This window comes from Sceloporus occidentalis, unplaced genomic scaffold (assembly GCF_023333645.1).
Source record: "Sceloporus occidentalis isolate IW3139 unplaced genomic scaffold, rSceOcc1.0.p SCAF_8, whole genome shotgun sequence".
In the NCBI taxonomy this organism is placed as follows: domain Eukaryota; kingdom Metazoa; phylum Chordata; class Lepidosauria; order Squamata; family Phrynosomatidae; genus Sceloporus; species Sceloporus occidentalis.
Genome location: NW_028316988.1, coordinates 21,445,153 through 21,463,558, shown reverse-complemented (window position 1 = coordinate 21,463,558; position 18,406 = coordinate 21,445,153). Strand labels below are relative to the sequence as shown.

Genomic DNA, 18,406 nt, shown 5'->3' with positions numbered 1-18,406 from the left:
ATACTCTTTGCAAAATATACTCATCTGAGAACAACAGTTGTAGATGTGAATCCAAATCTAAAGTTTTTCTCTGGCTGCTTATGAAATATCTTGATGAGGAATATGTTTTCTAATTAAGGACCGTTTTAAGTTCCTTAATGAGGGGCTGTTTTAAAACTTGAAACAAGAGAGAGGAGTTTCCATCTGTTTGCTCCACCACCGTTCCTTTTAAAATGCCAACTATTTTCCCTGTGGATCTGACTCTGGGAATCAAATTGACTCTGGAGTGCTTTTAAGCTGACAACAAACTAGTGTTATTGCTGAGGAAAGAGAACGTATCATCTCCAGAAAATTAAAGACAGTTAGGAAAGGAGAGAAGAAGCCCATTTCCAATATAGGTTCAGCATGGTTGGATGAACGATTGTTTCCATACTATGATCCAGTGATGACATCCAGTGGCTAAAGAAGTATAATGCAGGTTTTTGGCTTTTTGTTTTTATGAATACAACAAAGCTTAAACAAAACTAAACAGAAAAGGAACATCTGCACTTGCCTACCCATGTCATAGGCTCATTGACAAACTGCAGATGCTTCAAGAGAAATCAATGAAATCAGGAACATGACATGCTGCACATTATTGGCTCATTAAACACATCACACTATCAGCACGGATGGCTTTTGCAAAGTGTGCAATTTTTGCCAGCATGAAAGGGAAATTCTTGCCAAAAACATGAATTGCCTCCAAAACGAAGTTATTGTCCTATTCTCCTGACACATGAATTCCAAATATTTCACAGGGGACAGCAAGCGCAACAATTGCTCCAGGGACAATGAGCTACAAAGGCTCACAAATCTTAGTGGCTCTGCCATCACTCACACTCATGTCTCTGAATACACACATTTGACTTTTTTTGTGACAAGCGTATACCATTAGATACCATCAGACCAGTTCTTTGAAGTCCAAGCATACAGACTTTAACCAGATGTAGGCTTCCCTCAATGTCTTCTCTCCCTTTTTAAATATAAAGCAGATTCTCAGGCCGTCATGCCATACCCGCCATGATTTCATAGATGAAACCAGGACATACATGGCCAAGCAACACCTGAATGGAGAGGCAATGCTGAGGACAGGATGATTACACAAATTCTGCCCAGCACCCTGAACTCTCCACTGTGTGCCTGTAGCAGTGCACATTTTCAACTCTTCTGTTTACCATACAAACAGGAGATGAATATTTGGGGTTGTTTTGATTAGTCCTCCAGCCTCTGCACAGCTATCAGTCAAACTAATTGGAGGCAAATACTAAATGGGGATGAGGCTATAAGAGTGAACTGCAAAGCAGAGCACCAGCCAGGTCTTTTGGAGACACCATTGTCCTCAGGGCCAGCCCAAACTTTTCTGTTGTGTTCAGCCAAATAAATAAATAAACAAATACAATCTAAAAGGCACTGTCCTTCTGCTTATTTAACATGGCAGGTGGAGGGGAAATCATCAGGAAGGTCTTCAGTACATGGCACGCTGAAAAAAGGGAATAACAGCTGACATATTCATACCCTCCAACATTTCACAGAAGAAAATTGGGATAGATGTGGCCAAGGAATGTCAGTGTGGCCCAGATGACAAAAATTGTTAATGAAGAAGAACATGTAAATAAGGACAGGCTGTTTTTGCTTTGGCATGAGGCTACAGGGAAGGGCTAGATTCTTCTGCCTCTCCATCCTCTCTCCCCACTGAGGACCCATTCCCACTTGCATATAAACCACTTCACGAGCCACATTGATACCAGGCTGCGGAAGCGATTCGTATCAATGTGTAGTTCCCACTATGGAAGCAAATTATTTCAAGAATTCCATGCATTCGTGTCTTTTTTGACACGCTTGTTGTTCACACTAGCAGTTTTTTTAAAACACAGAAATCATATGGCGCACATCTATATGTCATCAGTGGCAACCGGCTCTGAAGCTCCCAAGCCTCCAGAGGAGCAGGGAGGCACGGTGGGCAGGCAGTCCAGGGGCTCTGGATCATAGGGGGGGGGGGGCGGCAATGCCCACAGCCCTGATGAAGAAGAAGCAAGTCAGTCAGGGAGGCCCTGTGAACTCCATCTAGCCTACTGACTACAGGTGCCCCATCCTTGGAAACATCACCATCAAAATAAATCCTATTAATATTATTAAAACAAACATTTACTGAAACTTTGGAAACCACTTAGCCAGTTTGTCCTAGGCAAACATCCATAAGAAACAATCTCAGATGAGATTCTGAGAAGCAAAGCAATGTTTCAGAAACATGACTCTGTGGTTCCCATTTCAAGGGACTGAAATGCCTAGTCAATTTTTTGAAAGAAGATATATCTATTTAAGTTTTATTGCAACTGTCACAGTCAGTCCCAGGGAGCAAGAACACATGGGCAGGATAAGGCTTCCACAGAAGAGAAAGACGGCAGCAAGCAATGAGTTCCACACAAGTAAATGAGGCCAAGCACAAGGTCACTGCCAGGAAAAGAGCATGGAGGATTGACTGGGAAAGCACATGAGAAAGATGATTCAGATTCAGATCCAGAGTAAAAGAAAAGCCAAAGTCAATGTTCGATTTGGTGGAACACTGCAGAGGAACTGGAGGAACTAAAGGAAAGCAAAGCTGGGACATGAGAAGCAAGGGCGACAAAGATAGCAGAAACAGGAGAGCTACGAAGATGAGCAAAAATACCAGTCTGTTGGTAAAGTAAATCCGGAAACGATCTGGGAATATGCATGGCAGTCAAAAAGATGAAGTTAAGGCAGTAGAGTTTAGGGTAGGGCTTGAAAGAAAGGTCCGCTGTGACCAAATGAAGGCATCAAGCAGACAGGGCAAAAGGAATGGTCTGGACACTCTTGCCCTGATTGCTGTGGGACCACAGCAGTTGTATGCACTCAGTCCTGAACTGGGTCACCACTGCAGTCCTAAACCAGGCTGCCAAAAAGGAGCAGTTTTTTTCCACTCCTTTTTAGCCCGGCTCTTCTGGGTTGAGGCAGGCTCAGATCAGCTTCTGGCCGCATTTGGAGTGTGTGTTGTGTAAACGTCACTCTCCCAATGCAGCCCGAGGATGGCCTTTTTGGCCCATCTGTTTTGGGCCAAAGTAGCAGCATTAGATGGGGCAAGCCCTGCAGCCAATATATGCCCACTAATTCCACTCCATATCTTCTCCTCCCCAGCTTTAGAAACCAAACACTCATATCTCTCATCATAAGGGCTGTGGCTTTACCTGCTACACCATAACCATGTGCTGTGTGTCCCAGAGCAACTGGTGAGGAATTACAGGCGTTGCAGTTCAACATCAGGGCTACAGGAACAAAATAGATTCCGCAAACCTAAAATCTGTCTATCCCACCCTCCCTTCAATTTACAATACTGGATAAAGAGCTACAATAAGGAAGTGTGCATCTTTCTTTGCTCTATGAAAAAGTGTTATTTATATATATATAAAAAATAAGTTATTTGAGATTTGTGAGGGTTTTGCTGAAATGTTATATATGCATACATATATAAAATATGATTTCAGCAGAACCCCCACAAATCTCAAATACCTCACTTTTTAAATATATACAACATGTTTCATATAGCATCCAAATAACATATCCATTTACACCAAAGCCTCGTTATTCAAAGATTTTAAATGTAGTGTACAGTGAACTCTTAGTATCCCCCGGACCTTGGTTCCAGGACCCTTTGTAGATATCAAAATCCTTAAATGCTCAAGTCCCATTATATACAATGGTATAGCAAAACAGTGTCCCTTATAATGGCAAAATCTAGGTCTGCTTTTTGAAATTGTTATTTTTTGTGGAATATTTTCAAGCTGTATATAGATGAATCAGTGGATAAAGAATCTGTGGATATGAAGGGCTAACTATACCTCCCTAAAGGAAATCTTGCATGCACAGCTTCAGCACACTAGATTCAAGGTAACCATGTTCTCTTCAAAAGGAAAAAAGCATGCAAAATTAAAGCCCAGGTGAAGCGTCTTACCATGTTCCAGAAAGACATTGCAGGGAGGGCCTCCATGCCTGGATGTTTCCTTCTTCCCTGTTCCTTTGATAAAGGGCAGAACGGGCAGACTTGGCCTTCGTTGGTCCCCAAGAACTTTTCCAGGCTGCTGACCCATAAAGGACTGAAACGTAATTCTTCCCAACACAAGAAGACACTGACCTTCTAGACTGGCAGAGGAACCTGTTGGTTGGGTACCAACCAGATTGCTCAAGGCACAAGGTTCGAGTCAAGAGGCACAGTGCTTTTTTAGCACAGTTGTAAGCATGTACATTTGGCAGAAGACTGAATTAGAAACTCCACTTAGTCGATGCAAATGCCACCAAAAGCATTTTAAAACTTAAATCTTCTTGTACCTGGTCTTCTACTGGTAACCAAGAACTAGTTCATCTGAGACCAATAACAAACCATACAAGAGGTAACGAAAGATCACCTCGCTGGCAACCAGTATCCAAGTTCTTTTCCTTTTTCTCTTGCATAGCCTTCGCTTGTCACAGGACTAAGTGGCAAGTGTTTGACATTCAAGTATTAACAAAGTCTGAGGCAAAGATGTACGGCAGTTGTTTTTCCCGCCTCGACATTCTGGAAAAACATACAAGGAAGGCATGAACAGTTCAAAACAGTTCCGTAACACAATTTGGTAGGAAGTACAAACATTTCAACAGAGTTCAGAGTTTCACCCAAACACAATCTGTCCCAAAGGAAGCTTGCTGTGACTGTCACGATTGACATGTCTCTGAAGTTCCAGCAAAAGCAAAAGCAGGACTTTTGCAGACAGGTGTCATTTTGAAAAACAAGAGGAGAAAGAATCCAAGTCATCAAAGCAGCCCAGGAACAGCTACGGATGATCAGTATATATGGCTTGGATCAACACCTCTGACGTTACGGGGCACATAAAAACACAGATGCCACCTGATGCTGGATGTCCGTAACACCTGTCCAAAGGGAGTTGGTTAGTCCCAGGCTTTTCCCTCAGAGGCAGGTTTTTAAACAGCATCCAGAAGCGATCAGGGTGAGAGGACCAAGCTGGCTTCATCCCAAATTCAGCATTGGTCAGGTTTTCTTGGAGTATTCATTGAAGGCAGGCAGATGCTTTGGGCCACTCTGGCAAAGATGGAGCGAGGTGCCAAGGAGAGCTACAAGGAGAGTCCAGAGAACCAGAATGATTCTTCCTAAGGCAAAGACACAACAACCAACTCCTGAAATACAAAGATGGACACCCAAGCTTCCTCAATCTGCATAGGAACTGGGCCATTTGTGGTTGAATGTCAACAACATTTAGCTAGAGATGGTTGGGGGGATAGTGAGGGAGGGACAGGTAGTCCTCCTGACAGGTTACTTGCCATCATAAGCATGGCTAGGAGGAAGAAAGGAAGGAAGGAAGGAAGGAAGGAAGGAAGGAAGGAAGGACTAGGAAGGGAGCAAGCAGGAGCCTGGGACAAGAGCTGGCTCAGCATGTTATGTGCCCCAAACAGGGAAGAAGGACCCTGGAGCCTCCCTCCTAAGGCAGCTTCCTTGCAGTTAGGAAACCATGGTGGGAGGAAAGGAAAGCTTCTTTGGTCTGAAAGCCCTTGAACCAGAGGAGGAAAGAAGAGGGTCTGGAGAACCTCTCCAGAAAGGTTAATAGTAATAATAATAGTAGTAGTAGTAGTAGTAACTGAGGAAGGAAGTGGGGATTGCTATTTAAAGCCTCCTCGGTGGAAGAGAACAGGAGAAGAAGGGAGTGAGGCACAGCCCCAGAATTCAGACCCAAAGGAGGACTAGGAGGAGGAGGAGGGGAGAAGAAGGGGCAAGGGAAGGGGAGAGGAGCCCGGGGCCTTATTGGGGCCTTTCCTCGCCCGCTGCCCAAAGGCCTCCCTCGGAGTCAGAGAGGCCCAGGAGCAGAGAGCCGGGGCTGAGGAGGGACGGGCCGCCTCTCGCCCGCCTTCGCTTCCGCTCTTCAGGGCCCCGCCGCCCCCGCCGCCATCTTAGGAAGGGACCCGGCCCGCTCCGCCTCAGACGCCGCCGCCGCCGCCGGGGAGGAGCCACCCAGGGCCCTGGCTCTCCAGGGTCGGCGGGGAGGCTCCAGGGCCGGGACTCCGGGAGGCCCAGGCGCCTCAGCAAAGGGCAGGAGAGGCTCTGCTGCTGTTGCTGTAAACTGCCCTGGAGCCTGAGAGAGACCCTATGGGCCCCTTCTCCTGGAAACTCACACCCAGGGCCTCCTTCAGAGAGACCCTTTATAGCATCCTAGAGTTGGAAGAGACCCCCAAAAGGGCCCTGATCCAGTCCAGCCCCATTCTTCTGCCATGCAGGAACTCTCAGTCAAAGCATCCCCATTACAGACAGATGGCCCTCCAGCCTCTGCTTAAAGACCTTCAAGGAAGGAGACTCCACTACACTTTTGAACAGCCCTCACTGTCAGGAAGTTCCTCCTAATGTTGAGCTGGAATCTCTTTTCCTGGAGCTTGCATCCATTGCTCCATTGGATCCTGTTCTCTGGAGCAGCAGAAAACAAGCTCGCTCCCTCCTCAATATGACATCTAAACAGGGCTATCATATCACCTCTTAACCTTCCCTTCTCCAGGCTAAACATCCCCAGCTCCCTAAGCCGCTCCTAATAGGGCTTCATGGTTTCCAGACCCTTCACCATTTCTGTCCCCTTCCTCTGCACAGACTTGTTCAACAATATTTTTGAACTGAGGTGACCAGAACTGAACACAGTATTCCAGGCGAGGTCTGACCAAAGCAGAATAGAATGGTACAGCTACTTCCCTTGGCCTAGACACTATTTCCATTGCTATAAACATGAGTTCAAAGTCCAAAACCAGTTTTCACACCATTAATTCAGCAGAGAGGAGAGGATGGGGCAGGATCTTATCCTTTCCAGTAGGCCCAGGTCAAAGCAAACTTCAATAGCCTCTCCCATCTCATCTGTTCTTTATTTGATGCAACCTTAAGCACACTGACATTGCACTGCCATATATACCTTATTTTTCATCTATGGAATATAGTTGGAAACTGAGAAAGACATCAGAAATAAAGTTTGTATCACCAGACCAGGTGCCGCATTGTTATAGATCATGTGTTATATATTGTACTGTATATTAATTTATTGTGTATTCCTGTACGGCTTCGTAGTCTCTTCCAACTAGGATTCTATGAACTCAGTGAGAATATGGACTTCTGTCACTTCCCTGCAAAGTGGAGTTTAGAGTGTGATAACTGGATTGGCGACTTTTCTTAACAGCAAGGCTCAAGCTTAATCCCAGCAAGGCCAAGGAGTTCACAGCCAACATGAAACAGGTCTTAAAATGCGGTACCCAATTTGAAAGCAATCCCAGAAAAACGTACCAGCAAATTCTAATCAAGCCCTTATGTCTTTTGTTTTCTGTAAAATCACGTGGCACAAAAGTGATGCAGTGATGGCACTAAATTAATCCAATCGTTTCCATAAAATGTCTAATCGCATCTGAGTTCCAAATCAAGCAGGACAGAGAAAGGACACCGGTCCAAAGGTCCTGAGCTGGCTGAGAAAAAATGTCTGTGAGTCAAAAAGGCTTTGGCAACCTGGCTTATCCTTATGAAATATGTCCCCATTCTCAAAATCTACTCAGTGAATGAGGTTGTGGAAAAGATTTTTGGAGACGTCTGTAAATCTATTTATAATGTAAAGTTACAACTACCTTGTTACACGAACTATTTAAACAAAATAACAGAAGCATTGGGGTATTTGTGTGCACCTTTTGAGCAATCTGCCTGTCCTATTTCACTTCTTGGGTGTGCACACTTAGTTGGAGAAAAGGTATAAGTTGTACAAATAAGACAAAGGGAGAAAGCATGTAGTGTCTCACACTGGAAGTGAGAACTTTTGCAGGGATTTGCTAATCATTGGTAGGCTGCCTCCACCAAAAATGAGATGATGGCAAATAAATCATGAATGTTTCTCCAATCTAGTATATCCGCACCCCTCTCCTAGCAAACAAAAAACACAACAATTTGTATTTATTTATAAAAACAGAACATTTACTGAGTTGTCCTCTCCAGTACAAAACAAAACCATTTTTAAAAAATAGAGCTCCTCCCAGTTCAAAGGAGTTTTTTAAAAATATCTGTCATCTCAATCTGCTCTCAGAAATTATACATGCCTGCAAACAAATTTAGAAGAGCAGATGCTATCACAGAAACTCTCAACCTGACGAGTTACATATGAGGATGGGAAGGTGGCCTTTGGGTAGGATGGCATGGGGAAGAATCCTGTCTGGCTGTGCTGGGCAAGACCAAACATGTCAAGTTCAAACCAAGAGACAATCAGCAACCAGGACAGGGAATTGAATTCTGCTCCATTCCACAAATGGAGGAGGCATTCCTAGTTCTGACAAGTTACTTTTCTGGCAGACATCACAACCATGGATAATCATGGCATCATTACTTGGGTCACTAGGTTCCAGGACCAAACTGGGCACTCATTTGGCAAGGTGACAGCATTCTTGTTCAGCAGTCTGGAAGCCCCACAAAGCAAAGTCTGTAGGTTACAAGTTCTGCCATCCTTTATCCTGCAAGTCTTACGGCAGAAATACAAGTGATAAGAAACACCGAGGAGGCCAAAACTAGTAACTTCATGTCGGGTTTAACTCCTCCGCAAAGAGTAAAACTTAATTCATATCCTACCTGGCACATCTCTGCCAGCAGTAGCCAAAAATGAGAAGAAAATCAGAAGATACAAAATAGAAGAGGGGAGAATAGGTTGGTAGATTATCCTCCACAGATGAGACGTTAGATTTACTGTAACCAACATCAAGCCCTTACTTCTTATGATTACTAGTTTCACCCCTGTTAAAGGGATCCTCAACCACATGTCAAAATCCAGTGCATGAATAGATGGTGAACAGTCTTGACTCCAAGGCTCATGCTTGTTTTGGGGAGACATAAGTGAAATGCAGATGGCCTTCACACACCAATAATGTTCACAGAAAAACACCCTTCCTGTGTCCATTCCAGGTTTGGGATGTTTTACTATAATTGCTTCCCCAAGGTTCAAATGTTACATGCCCTTTTTTGTGAAAGGACTTGGTGGTGGTCAAGGCTGATTTCACTAGGTCTCTGGAGCTCTTCCGGAAGAGATACACAAGGGCTGAGGACATCCCAAGGTTCCCTCTACTTTTATTTTTGGTACAGGATTTGGAATAAATTTTGTACCAAAAACGAACTCCTTGTGGAGGCTGGGCAATTGGTAGAAAGGGATAAGACAGTGCTTCCTCAAATGGTTTCCTTCACCATCACCCCTCCAGTTCCAGCAGTCTTTGTCGGGTCTCCAAGACGATCTCCTCCATCACTTCTGGCTTCAGAAGATCTTTGATCTGCAACGGCACAAACACCAGGTAATTCCAGGTCCTTGGCCATGTCACCTGGGGCATAGTGGAGCCTGAGCTCACAGGGACACAACACCAGGGCTTTTCCATTAACAGGGTGCAGTGATGTGGAGTTCTGGTCACCAGAAAAACTTGTTATGATGCTCTGAACAAAGGATTGTTTTATATTATTATTATTATTATTATTATTATTATTATTAAGCATTGTTAGGCCTCAAACATTTATCCCAGCTTTGCACTCCATGAGATGAGCACATGAGAGTGTGAAAGCACCAGTTTTCCTGTGAGAACCTCAGACTCCACATGCCTTTGTCTAGCTAGGAGGAGTCTTGGGGAATGACTTTCCTGTTAGCTGCTTAGCTTTTGCTCTTTGTACTGTTTCTAGAGGGCAGTGTATTTGTTTAGAATTTCATTTTTTAAAAGCGCTGGGCTTGTGATTAATTTACAGAGTAAAATAAGCACTATTCCAGCCTAGTTAGAATGGTTAACAGTGGGGCACTAATAGGCATGGCAATTAATCCTGTCATTCATTTATGAGACGTATTTCAGCCCCTATGAGGTGAGGGATCCCTGGATGTTTTTCTCTGCTATAAAACACATGCTCCCATCAATAAAGTTTCATGAATAAAGCTTATTTTGCACTAGTGGCATGTACCAGTCTTGGTACCACAGACAACTTGTGCCACCTGGCTAGCATCTTCAGTGTTCCCAACTGACAGAAGCAACCTCTGAAGTTGTTTTGCAGCTGTTTCTAAGTTGTTTACTAAAGCATATGCATGTTCATGAGTGAAACCAAAGAATCCAACCACAATGTCCTACAGACTCAGATACCAAGGCTGAGAAGCTGTTACCTGATGAGGAATGGAAGCTTCATAGCAGTAGAGGATGCTAGTGTCATAGAGCATCAGTTTCTGAGTCACCAGAGCCATGATGCAGTTTCGGAGGCGGGAAATCACTTCCCGGTCTGCCAGGGGCACCAGCTGAGAAGGGAGCAAAGGAAACAGAGTGTGAATACCTAAGCAAATTACAAGTTTAGCAGTCATCAGATTTGGAACCACATGATGGAAGATGAGAAAATGTTCACAGCTTTATTTGGGCACAGACAAAACCGACTTTTAACAAGACATTGCTTTGTAAAATCAGTTTGTAACATAATGAACCAATAGACAATTCAGGAAACTGCAAGAGATAGAATACACGATAAGTACACTATGCACAAACTCATTTTCTTTTTTATTAAAATATTTAAACTCTTTTCCAGACACAGCAGTAGAAGGAATTCTTGAGAAATTCCATGTTCTCTGACTAAAAAAGATGCAGTTTGCTTTGCACAGGATAGGGACAGGCTGGATTAAGGGAAATTACTTTTCCCTTGCTAATGGTATTTTATTATCTGTCTTTCATCACTCATTGTCCCCAGTCCCTATATGCTCAAGAAAGGAATGGCCTCTGCCTGCACTGTTATATCTAGAGAGTCTTAACTGACAACAGAAACTACGTAAGAGACAAAATCTATGCCTGTGACTCTAACGTCACCACTTTCCTTCTTCTGTATGATTTTTAATTTCTTTGCCAGATGATGAAGCCAATGAAGCTTCCAAAGCTTACATGATATATTTTCTAGATTTTGGCTGGCCAAAGAAGAGTAGAAGAGAAAGATGTGTGGGGATGTGAGAAGAGCAGTTAGCCTTCCTAGAAGACCAACATGAGCAACAGGTGAAGGAGTGGAAGGATGGGCCGGGCCACTCCTCATCCTCAAAGGATCCTTCCAGAAAGTTCTGCCACCACAGCAAGTGCAATTCATTCCTCCACCACTGACTGTCTCTTGTTTGCCTGGGGAAAATCAAGTGTAACTGCAGCTGCTTGAAGCCACGAGCATTCCTCCTGAACTCTACATCCATGGACCTTTTTCAATAGCAGCTTAGCAGCGTCATTTATATACCGCTTCATACCACCTAAGCAGTCTCTAAGTACTTTACAACTGTAAGCTAATCGCCCCCAACAAGCTGGGTACTCATTTTAGCAACCTCAGAAGGATGCTAGGCTGAGTTGACCCTGAGACCCTGGCTGGTATTGAACTCACAACCTTGTAGTTTGTGAGTGAGTGGCTGCAGTACAGACATTTAACCACCAGGGCTCCTTGGTAAACTGTTTTTGTTTGTTTGTTTTGCTGTCCCCACCCCACAGATATGTGCTCACCTCCAAGTTGGTTACAAACCCCCCAGCCTCTTCATCCTTCTGTTCAGGCGTTGGGTAGATCCAGATGAACCCATTGTTGCCAAGGATAATGGAGGCTCCACAAGGCAGGTCGTGGAAGTGAGTCTTCTGTCGCTTCACAAGAGATGGGGAAACCTGGACCAGGACTCCCTGGCCGAGCTGCAGGGGGAAGCAAACAATGGCAGCCAGAGGGCAAGGGAAGTAAGGGCTCTTCATTCTGGTCCCATTAGGTAATACCAGTTGTGAATGATGGTTTCAAATTGAACTAGAGAGAAACTGAACTCTATCCTCAAATAGAGCCAGTAACCTGGGTGCCCCCCCTCACTCCCTGCAACATCTCCATCACAGGAATAATATTATTTTGCAGGGCTGTTGTTATGGATGTCTTGCTGCACTTGAAAGTGTAGTAGAAATGCTGTAATTTAGGATACTGGCCTGTAATATAACAAGCCTGGAAACAGTATCTGCAGCATGTTCTCCCGTTAACAGAGGCACAAAATACATGGCACCTTACAGTTTAATAACCTGCAAAGTATTTTAAAAGATGTAGAATATCAATGATCCTTCCCTTGAGAGGTACAGCAAAGGCTGAGATTCAACTGCTTCAATTTAGCAAAGATATTCCTCCTCCCATCCAGCCCTATTGCAGCTGCAGCTTTTTAATTCAGCTACTCTCCCTTCACTCTTTATCCCATAATCACGCTTCACTTTCATCTATGGGGAAGCATTAAAATGCCAGAGCAGAATAACCCTCTATTGCAATATCCACTCTCTCCAAGGAACTCATGCTCCCTTATATCAAAGATAGGAAACTAAAGGCTAAGAAGCCTTCAAGTGCACAGAACCCCACATCTAAGTTTCTGGAAGAAAGGGGGGGGGGGTAGAGATAAAATGGAAAGATTTTTTTAAAAAATCCAAGGAAGGGAATGTTTATATTATTATTAATATTATTAGCAGTAGCAGCAGCTGCCGCCACTGCCTTCAAGTTGTTTCTGATAACCCTTATCAGAAACAACTTATGGTAACCCTAAGGTGAACCAATCAGGTTTTTCTTGGCAAGGTTTGTTCAGAGGATATTTACCACCTTTGGCAAATCTTTAAGGCTGAGAGTGTCTGCAACTTGGTCAAGGTCACCCAATGGATTGCCGTGGGTCAGTGGGGAGTTGAACCCTGGTCTCCCAGAGTCCTAGTCCAACACTCAAACCACTAAACCATGCTGGCTCTCACCACCACCATCTTCTTAACTTATGTCCTGGCTTCCTTTCTCTTAATCAGGATTCAAGGCAGCTTATAAATGGGGTATTTCCTTCAGTAGCCAAAAAGGACAGGAGGGCACCAGAGTGTAAACAAGTATACTCTGTGGGACTCCACAATAATTTTCCTAAGAACAGGGAAGGCTTTGTAAGGTATGAATCCTTTTCGTACTGCAACAGACTAACATGGCTACCTCTTTGAAAACTACTCATTGTGTGGTTTTCATCACTACCCCATCCCAACAGACTGACAAGCTGGAAGGGAAGACAAGTGACAGTCCTAATTTCGGCAATGATAGCAGCTCAACAGACAATCCAGCTCTTTCATCAACTCTGCATAACAAGAAGCTCCACACATGCTTTATCTCAGGGTCTCTTAACACAATACAGTTATAGTGTACCATGGTTCCATTTTTAATTGCCATGATTTCACCCTGTGGAGTCATGGGATGTACAGTTTTGGAAAGGGTGCCTAGAATTCCCAGTCAGAGGAAAATTACAACCCTCAGGTCCCATAAGATGCAGTCATGGCACTTAAAGTGGAATCATAGTGCTAAAATTGTTTGCAGTGAGGAAGGGCCCAGGGAAGGCTGCATTCAGACTGTACAGTATGTTTGGGACCAGAAAGTACTTTAAGCTCTCCTGTAAGTGCTCATTTTTAGATCTTGTAACTTTCACTTGTTTTTCTAGAATATTTATAGGCGAGGAACAACTGATTAATATACAACAGAGTAGATAAATGACACCATTAAAAAAGATAACATATACTTAGGTTTCATTTTTGCAGTCTTCTAAGAGAGAAGTGAGAAGCTTGTGGCCCTCCAGATATCACTAGGGACTGCAGCTCCCATCACCCTTCAGCATTCACAAAGCTGGTAGCTGCAGGATATCAGTGCTGCAGAAGCTGCATTTCAGCAACAGCCAAAATCTTGCAAGCAGCTGATCTTTAATAGGGATCCCCAAATGCCCTCTTCCGTATATCTGCCCCACACCACCTCTGTTCTCCTTTAAATCCAAAGGTACAGCATGTGTTCTCCTTTGCCTCTAGTTTCACCCTTCCAGTGGCAAGTAGACTAATCAGAAGCAAAGAAGAGTTGCTCCTGGAGCTTTCAGGAGTTGCACAGAAGAGGAAAGACTGCATGGAACAGCTGTTCAAGCAAGGATGAGGAAGTCTGTGCTCTTTCCCTCACTACTGCTTTCCAAAAGACATTTCTGGCAAGTCCCATGAGATCCAACGTTGGGTGAGATGAAGAGACACTGGTCCATGTAAGCAGGGGCCTGGTGTCTTCATGACACTTGAAGGTACAGAGATTTTCCCTTGTTCTACTCATCTGAACACAAAACCAAGACCTAAGAATAGAGCAGGAAGAGCAGCCAGAAACTCAAGCCATACTCACCTTCCCATATTTCAGGCTCCGAGTATGCAATGACACAGCTCCATCAGAAAACACTGCCTGGACTTCTGCCTGCCAGGACCAGTTAAGGAAATGAGACACCTAAGAACTGCATTTTGCAAACTCCCCTTGCTGGTGAAACCACAAATATAATTGCCTTGAAGACAATTTCATTCATAGGAATCTATCTCATAAGGAATACTGTTAAGCTAGAATCTTTGAGGAACTGATAAATATTAAATGGAAAAGAAGTGATTAATCTTAAGAAGTATCTTGCACAATACCTTAACCGGACAAGTGGAGGAGTAATGCTATATATGGACAATATTATAAATGGTAAGTGAATGTATGGGTTGACTTGTATTTTGACATTGTATTTTAATTAACTTGATTACTTTGTAAGGGAGTGGAGGATTATAGCTATATATGCTTATTTGTTTTTATTGTTGTTTGCTCATCTGTTTTTTAGTGTGTAATATAATAAACACTAAATAAAAGAAGGGGGGGGGGAGAAAGAAGACACAAAGAATAAATCCTCCTCCCAGGATCTCACCCATGAGAAAGTCCCATTAAAATGTCCAAGAGCAGTGATAGCCCTCCTCTTAGTTCAGCCCGAGATGCTTGGAAACATTATATTACAAACAACAACTAACAAAATCCTTTCAACCATCAAGCAAAGAACAAATCAGTTGGGGACCTGGTTGGGGAAGGCAACTCCATCTGTTGCCAGTCTTAGCCTTTTCTTAATTCATCTAGACCCAATTTAACAAAAATATAGATACACTGATCAGATCTCCTTCCTGCAGGTAATCTCTCATGGCCAGTTCATCCTCAGCTGATCTTCGCCTCTAAAACAAAAACAAAAAAAATTAAATAAACATGATTAAGCAAAATTAGTAGTGTCATCCTTTCAATTTAGTGTATCTATTCATGTATAAGTCGAGAAATTTAGGTCAAAAATTGACCCCCAAAACCTGGGTTGACTTATACATGGGGCCAATCTGCAAGGGACAGCCCAGACATGACTTGGCAACCTTGTCAAGCCATTACCTTTTACTTGCATGATAGGCCTTGTTTATTCAAGGAAGAGGATGAGTCAAGGCAAATTCTCTTCTTGCAGTCAGATGGGACAAAGAGGTGGAGGAATTGTCTCCTCACAACGCTAATAGATAAGATGTTCCAATTTAGAAACAACTTGGTAGTTGACATGGAAATGCCCCCCCCCCCCCCACAACCCGGTTCTCTGGCCCGACTTGCTGGGGTAGATGATGTGATGCTTTTTAGGAGCATTGTATAAAAGAAATATAAGACTGTTGAAACATGCTGTGAAACTGTGGATGATCCTTAATGGATCATGCTAAAAGATTAAGATTACGTTGTTAACATCAATTTGGTAACATCACCAGTTCTTAGATTTTGGCCCTGAGATCTCAAGGCCTGGGATAGCCCTTTCCTGGTAGCTCTAGCTCTTGGGTTTTTAAAAATATGTTAATGATATTTAACCAAAAGTGATGATCTGCTTAATGGGGGGGAAATGGCAGGATCATTACGTGGAAGTGACCATGTTCTGGAATTTGTTATACATCAGAATACTCCCAAGCTGTTTTTGTGCTTTCTCTGACCTTCCAGCTGTTTCATAAAGGGAGGGAACTCACCAGCTCCCCTCCTGGAAGATTCATGGATGAAAGGAGCAGGACTGAATCCAGTCTGGAATTGGTTTCTACTTTCCACCGTTTCTGTTGAACCTATAAAAAACAAGGAGAAACTTTATAAACAAACAACCCAATACTACGAATAAGAGGCACAACTTGTGTCACTCCAGATGTTGGTATTATAGATTATAGATTGCAACTGCCATTAAAGATTGCAACTCTCAGCATCTCTCATTGCTGCCTATGCTGGCCAGGACTGATGGGGTCTAGAGGCCAAAAACATCTGAACAGACACATTTTTGTTTCAAAACAACTAAACATTCTCTGGGGAGAACATTTCACATGAGGAATAACAAATTCATTCATAAATAGCCTGACTTGCATCACAATGCCACATAACCTTTTAAAAAGCTTTACTTTGCATTGCTATTTTTAAAAGGTTCCTGTGCCGTTGTGTTGTTTGCTTTAGTAGCAGGGGGACCAGGGGCCAATTTGCCCTCCAGCAAACACAAATACTCCTGTTTTCCTCCAAATTTTGGGCATATGTATGGTAATTATCAGTTTATAGTTCATCTTTCCAAGAGGATGCCCCATTTGGTGTGTTACAAGCCAGCATTCTGCAGAAGCAAACTATAGATGTTCCCAGTAAATATAACCTTATATTCATTTTTTAGAAAGAGATGAGGGGATTTCAATCTAAAACTAAAGTATATTATTTGTTAAGGAAATAATCATAAAACACAGGAATAGCTTTGAGGTGCAAGAGCCAAGAAATCACTTTGGTACCTCTGTGATTCGCCCAACCACAATGTCACCAACTTCACCATTATACCTGCAAGCAGAATAAAACGGAGGGTACATTCAGGCTAATCCCTTCACTTCTGTTCACGGTTTTATTGCAGTACTAGCAGTTGTAAGTACACCTCAAACAGACAGTGAAATGAGATCAACGTTATATTCAAGAAAGCATTCCAGCATTTAAAATCTAAAATGTACTGTGTGGGTCTCACATGCTTTTAAATGCATATATACACAAAACATCTGGGACTTCTGTGATACTGGCACCCTATTTTCAAAGCAGAGAAGGCCCACTCAAGAGGGCTATGTGGAGCATCTGAGAAGAACCCACAGCTAGAAATCTCTTGCCACAACTCACAGATAAAACGCTGAACATAAAAATGTTATCGCCGGCCAGTTGAATTCTGTCTTTTCAGGACTTAATTGTGATGAGGAAGTTTCTTCTCCACTACAATACTTGGAATGACATAGAGGAATCAAATAGCACCTTTGAGACTAGCTGGAATAAAGCAATTTCTAGCATAAGCTTTCCTGGGCAGGAAAACAATGCCAAAAAACCTTACAACAGTCCAGCAGGCATAACTGTTTTGTGTTCACACTGAAGGATGGATGGATTAGAGCACAGAGGGAGATCAGTGACATCCTTGGGACATCTGACTGACCCAGCTGCCCTGAAGGACCAGAAGCCGCTCACCTAGTTTTCAGAGCTTTCACACAGACCAGTTTATTCACCCGCTCCACTACGCCAGCCACAGACGCAATCAGCTTCTCCTCTGCCAGGTAGGTCCCATGGCCCCTGCCAAAAACAAACAAACAAACAAACCTAGTTGTTAGTTGACTTGTGGTGACCTTTAGGAGCCCTGTAGGCAGGAGGTGGGCAAAGGGCAGCCCTCTGAAGTTTGCCTGACTGCAACTCCCAGCAGCCAGTGTTGAGGAATACTGGGGGCCATAGTCCAAGAACATGTTAAATTCACTTAACAGTTCTGGGCACCATAATTCAAAAAGGACATTGAGAAACTGGAGCCATGTGTCCAAAGGAGGGCCACCAAAATGGTGAAGGGTCTGGAAACCATGAAGCCCTACGAGGAACGACTTAAGGAGCTGGGGATGTTTAGCCTGGAGAAGAGAAGGTTAAGAGGTGATATGAGAGCCCTGTTTAAATACTTGAAGGGATGCCATATTGAGGAGGGAGCAAGCTTGTTTTCTGCTGCTCCAGAGAATAGGACCCAATGGAGCAATGGATGCAAGCTGCAGGAAAAGAGATTCCAGCTCAACATTAGGAGGAACTTCCTGAGAGTAAGGGCTGTTTGACAGTGGAACCCACTCCCTTAATGGAGAATGAGTCTCCCTCCTTGGAGGTCTTTAAATAGAGTCTGGATGGCCATCTCTCAGAGATGCTTTGATTGAGAGTTCCTGCATGGCAGAATGGGGTTGGACTGGATCAGGGCCCTTCTAGTCTCTTCCAACTCTATGATCCTACGATTCTAGCTGCAGTCCAAGGTCCCTCTTCCCCCTCACCTCATGTATCCCGGGTCGGTGGTGATCGTGTCCCCCGGGGCCACCAGGTCCCGTTCCCCGTCCGCCGCTCCGGCCCCGCGGGGGAGGCTCTGTGCCGACCGCCGCCGACCCTCAGGAAGCCGAACCTCCACCGCAGCTGCAGCAGCCATCTTAGCTAAGGACGCGGAAAAGAACTCCTGGTGGAGGCCAAAGCGGAAGTGCGTGACCCTCATATCCGGCTGCG

General features: G+C 43.8%; 2 protein-coding genes across 3 annotated transcripts in view; both read right to left on the bottom strand.

The window, feature by feature from the left end:
* Positions 1-5,387, bottom strand: part of ABL1 (ABL proto-oncogene 1, non-receptor tyrosine kinase) — a 73,986-nt gene extending 68,599 nt beyond the window's left edge. For both annotated transcript variants that reach the window (XM_089535228.1, XM_089535230.1), the window contains exon 1: positions 3,986-5,387. In XM_089535228.1, the coding sequence (XP_089391354.1) occupies positions 3,986-4,121 (136 nt within the window). In that variant the 5' untranslated portion in view covers positions 4,122-5,387. The remainder of the gene's footprint in view (positions 1-3,985) is intronic.
* A 2,586-nt stretch (positions 5,388-7,973) lies between these two features.
* EXOSC2 (exosome component 2) lies at positions 7,974-18,353 on the bottom strand. The gene is made up of 9 exons (XM_089535232.1): positions 18,184-18,353; positions 17,360-17,461; positions 16,654-16,699; positions 15,871-15,960; positions 14,998-15,063; positions 14,219-14,287; positions 11,551-11,727; positions 10,203-10,331; positions 7,974-9,339 (listed from the first exon to the last, which is right to left on the bottom strand). The coding sequence occupies exons 1-9, from the start codon at positions 18,330-18,332 to the stop codon at positions 9,259-9,261; spliced, it is 909 nt and encodes a 302-aa protein (XP_089391358.1). The 5' UTR covers positions 18,333-18,353; the 3' UTR covers positions 7,974-9,258.
* Positions 18,354-18,406: the final 53 nt, after the last annotated feature.

What these genes read in the sequence shown, in the direction of transcription:
- EXOSC2 (XM_089535232.1), bottom strand. Translation starts at nt 18,332, where the DNA reads ATGGCTGCTGCAGCTGCGGTGGAGGTTCGGCTTCCTGAGGGTCGGCGG. An exon ending in GTGAAAGCTCTGAAAACTAG is followed by an intron (nt 16,700 to 17,359) that starts GTGAGCGGCTTC and finishes TTCTGCTTGCAG; the next exon opens with GTATAATGGTGAAGTTGGTG. An exon ending in AAGCTTCCATTCCTCATCAG is followed by an intron (nt 9,340 to 10,202) that starts GTAACAGCTTCT and finishes GTGCCGTTGCAG; the next exon opens with ATCAAAGATCTTCTGAAGCC.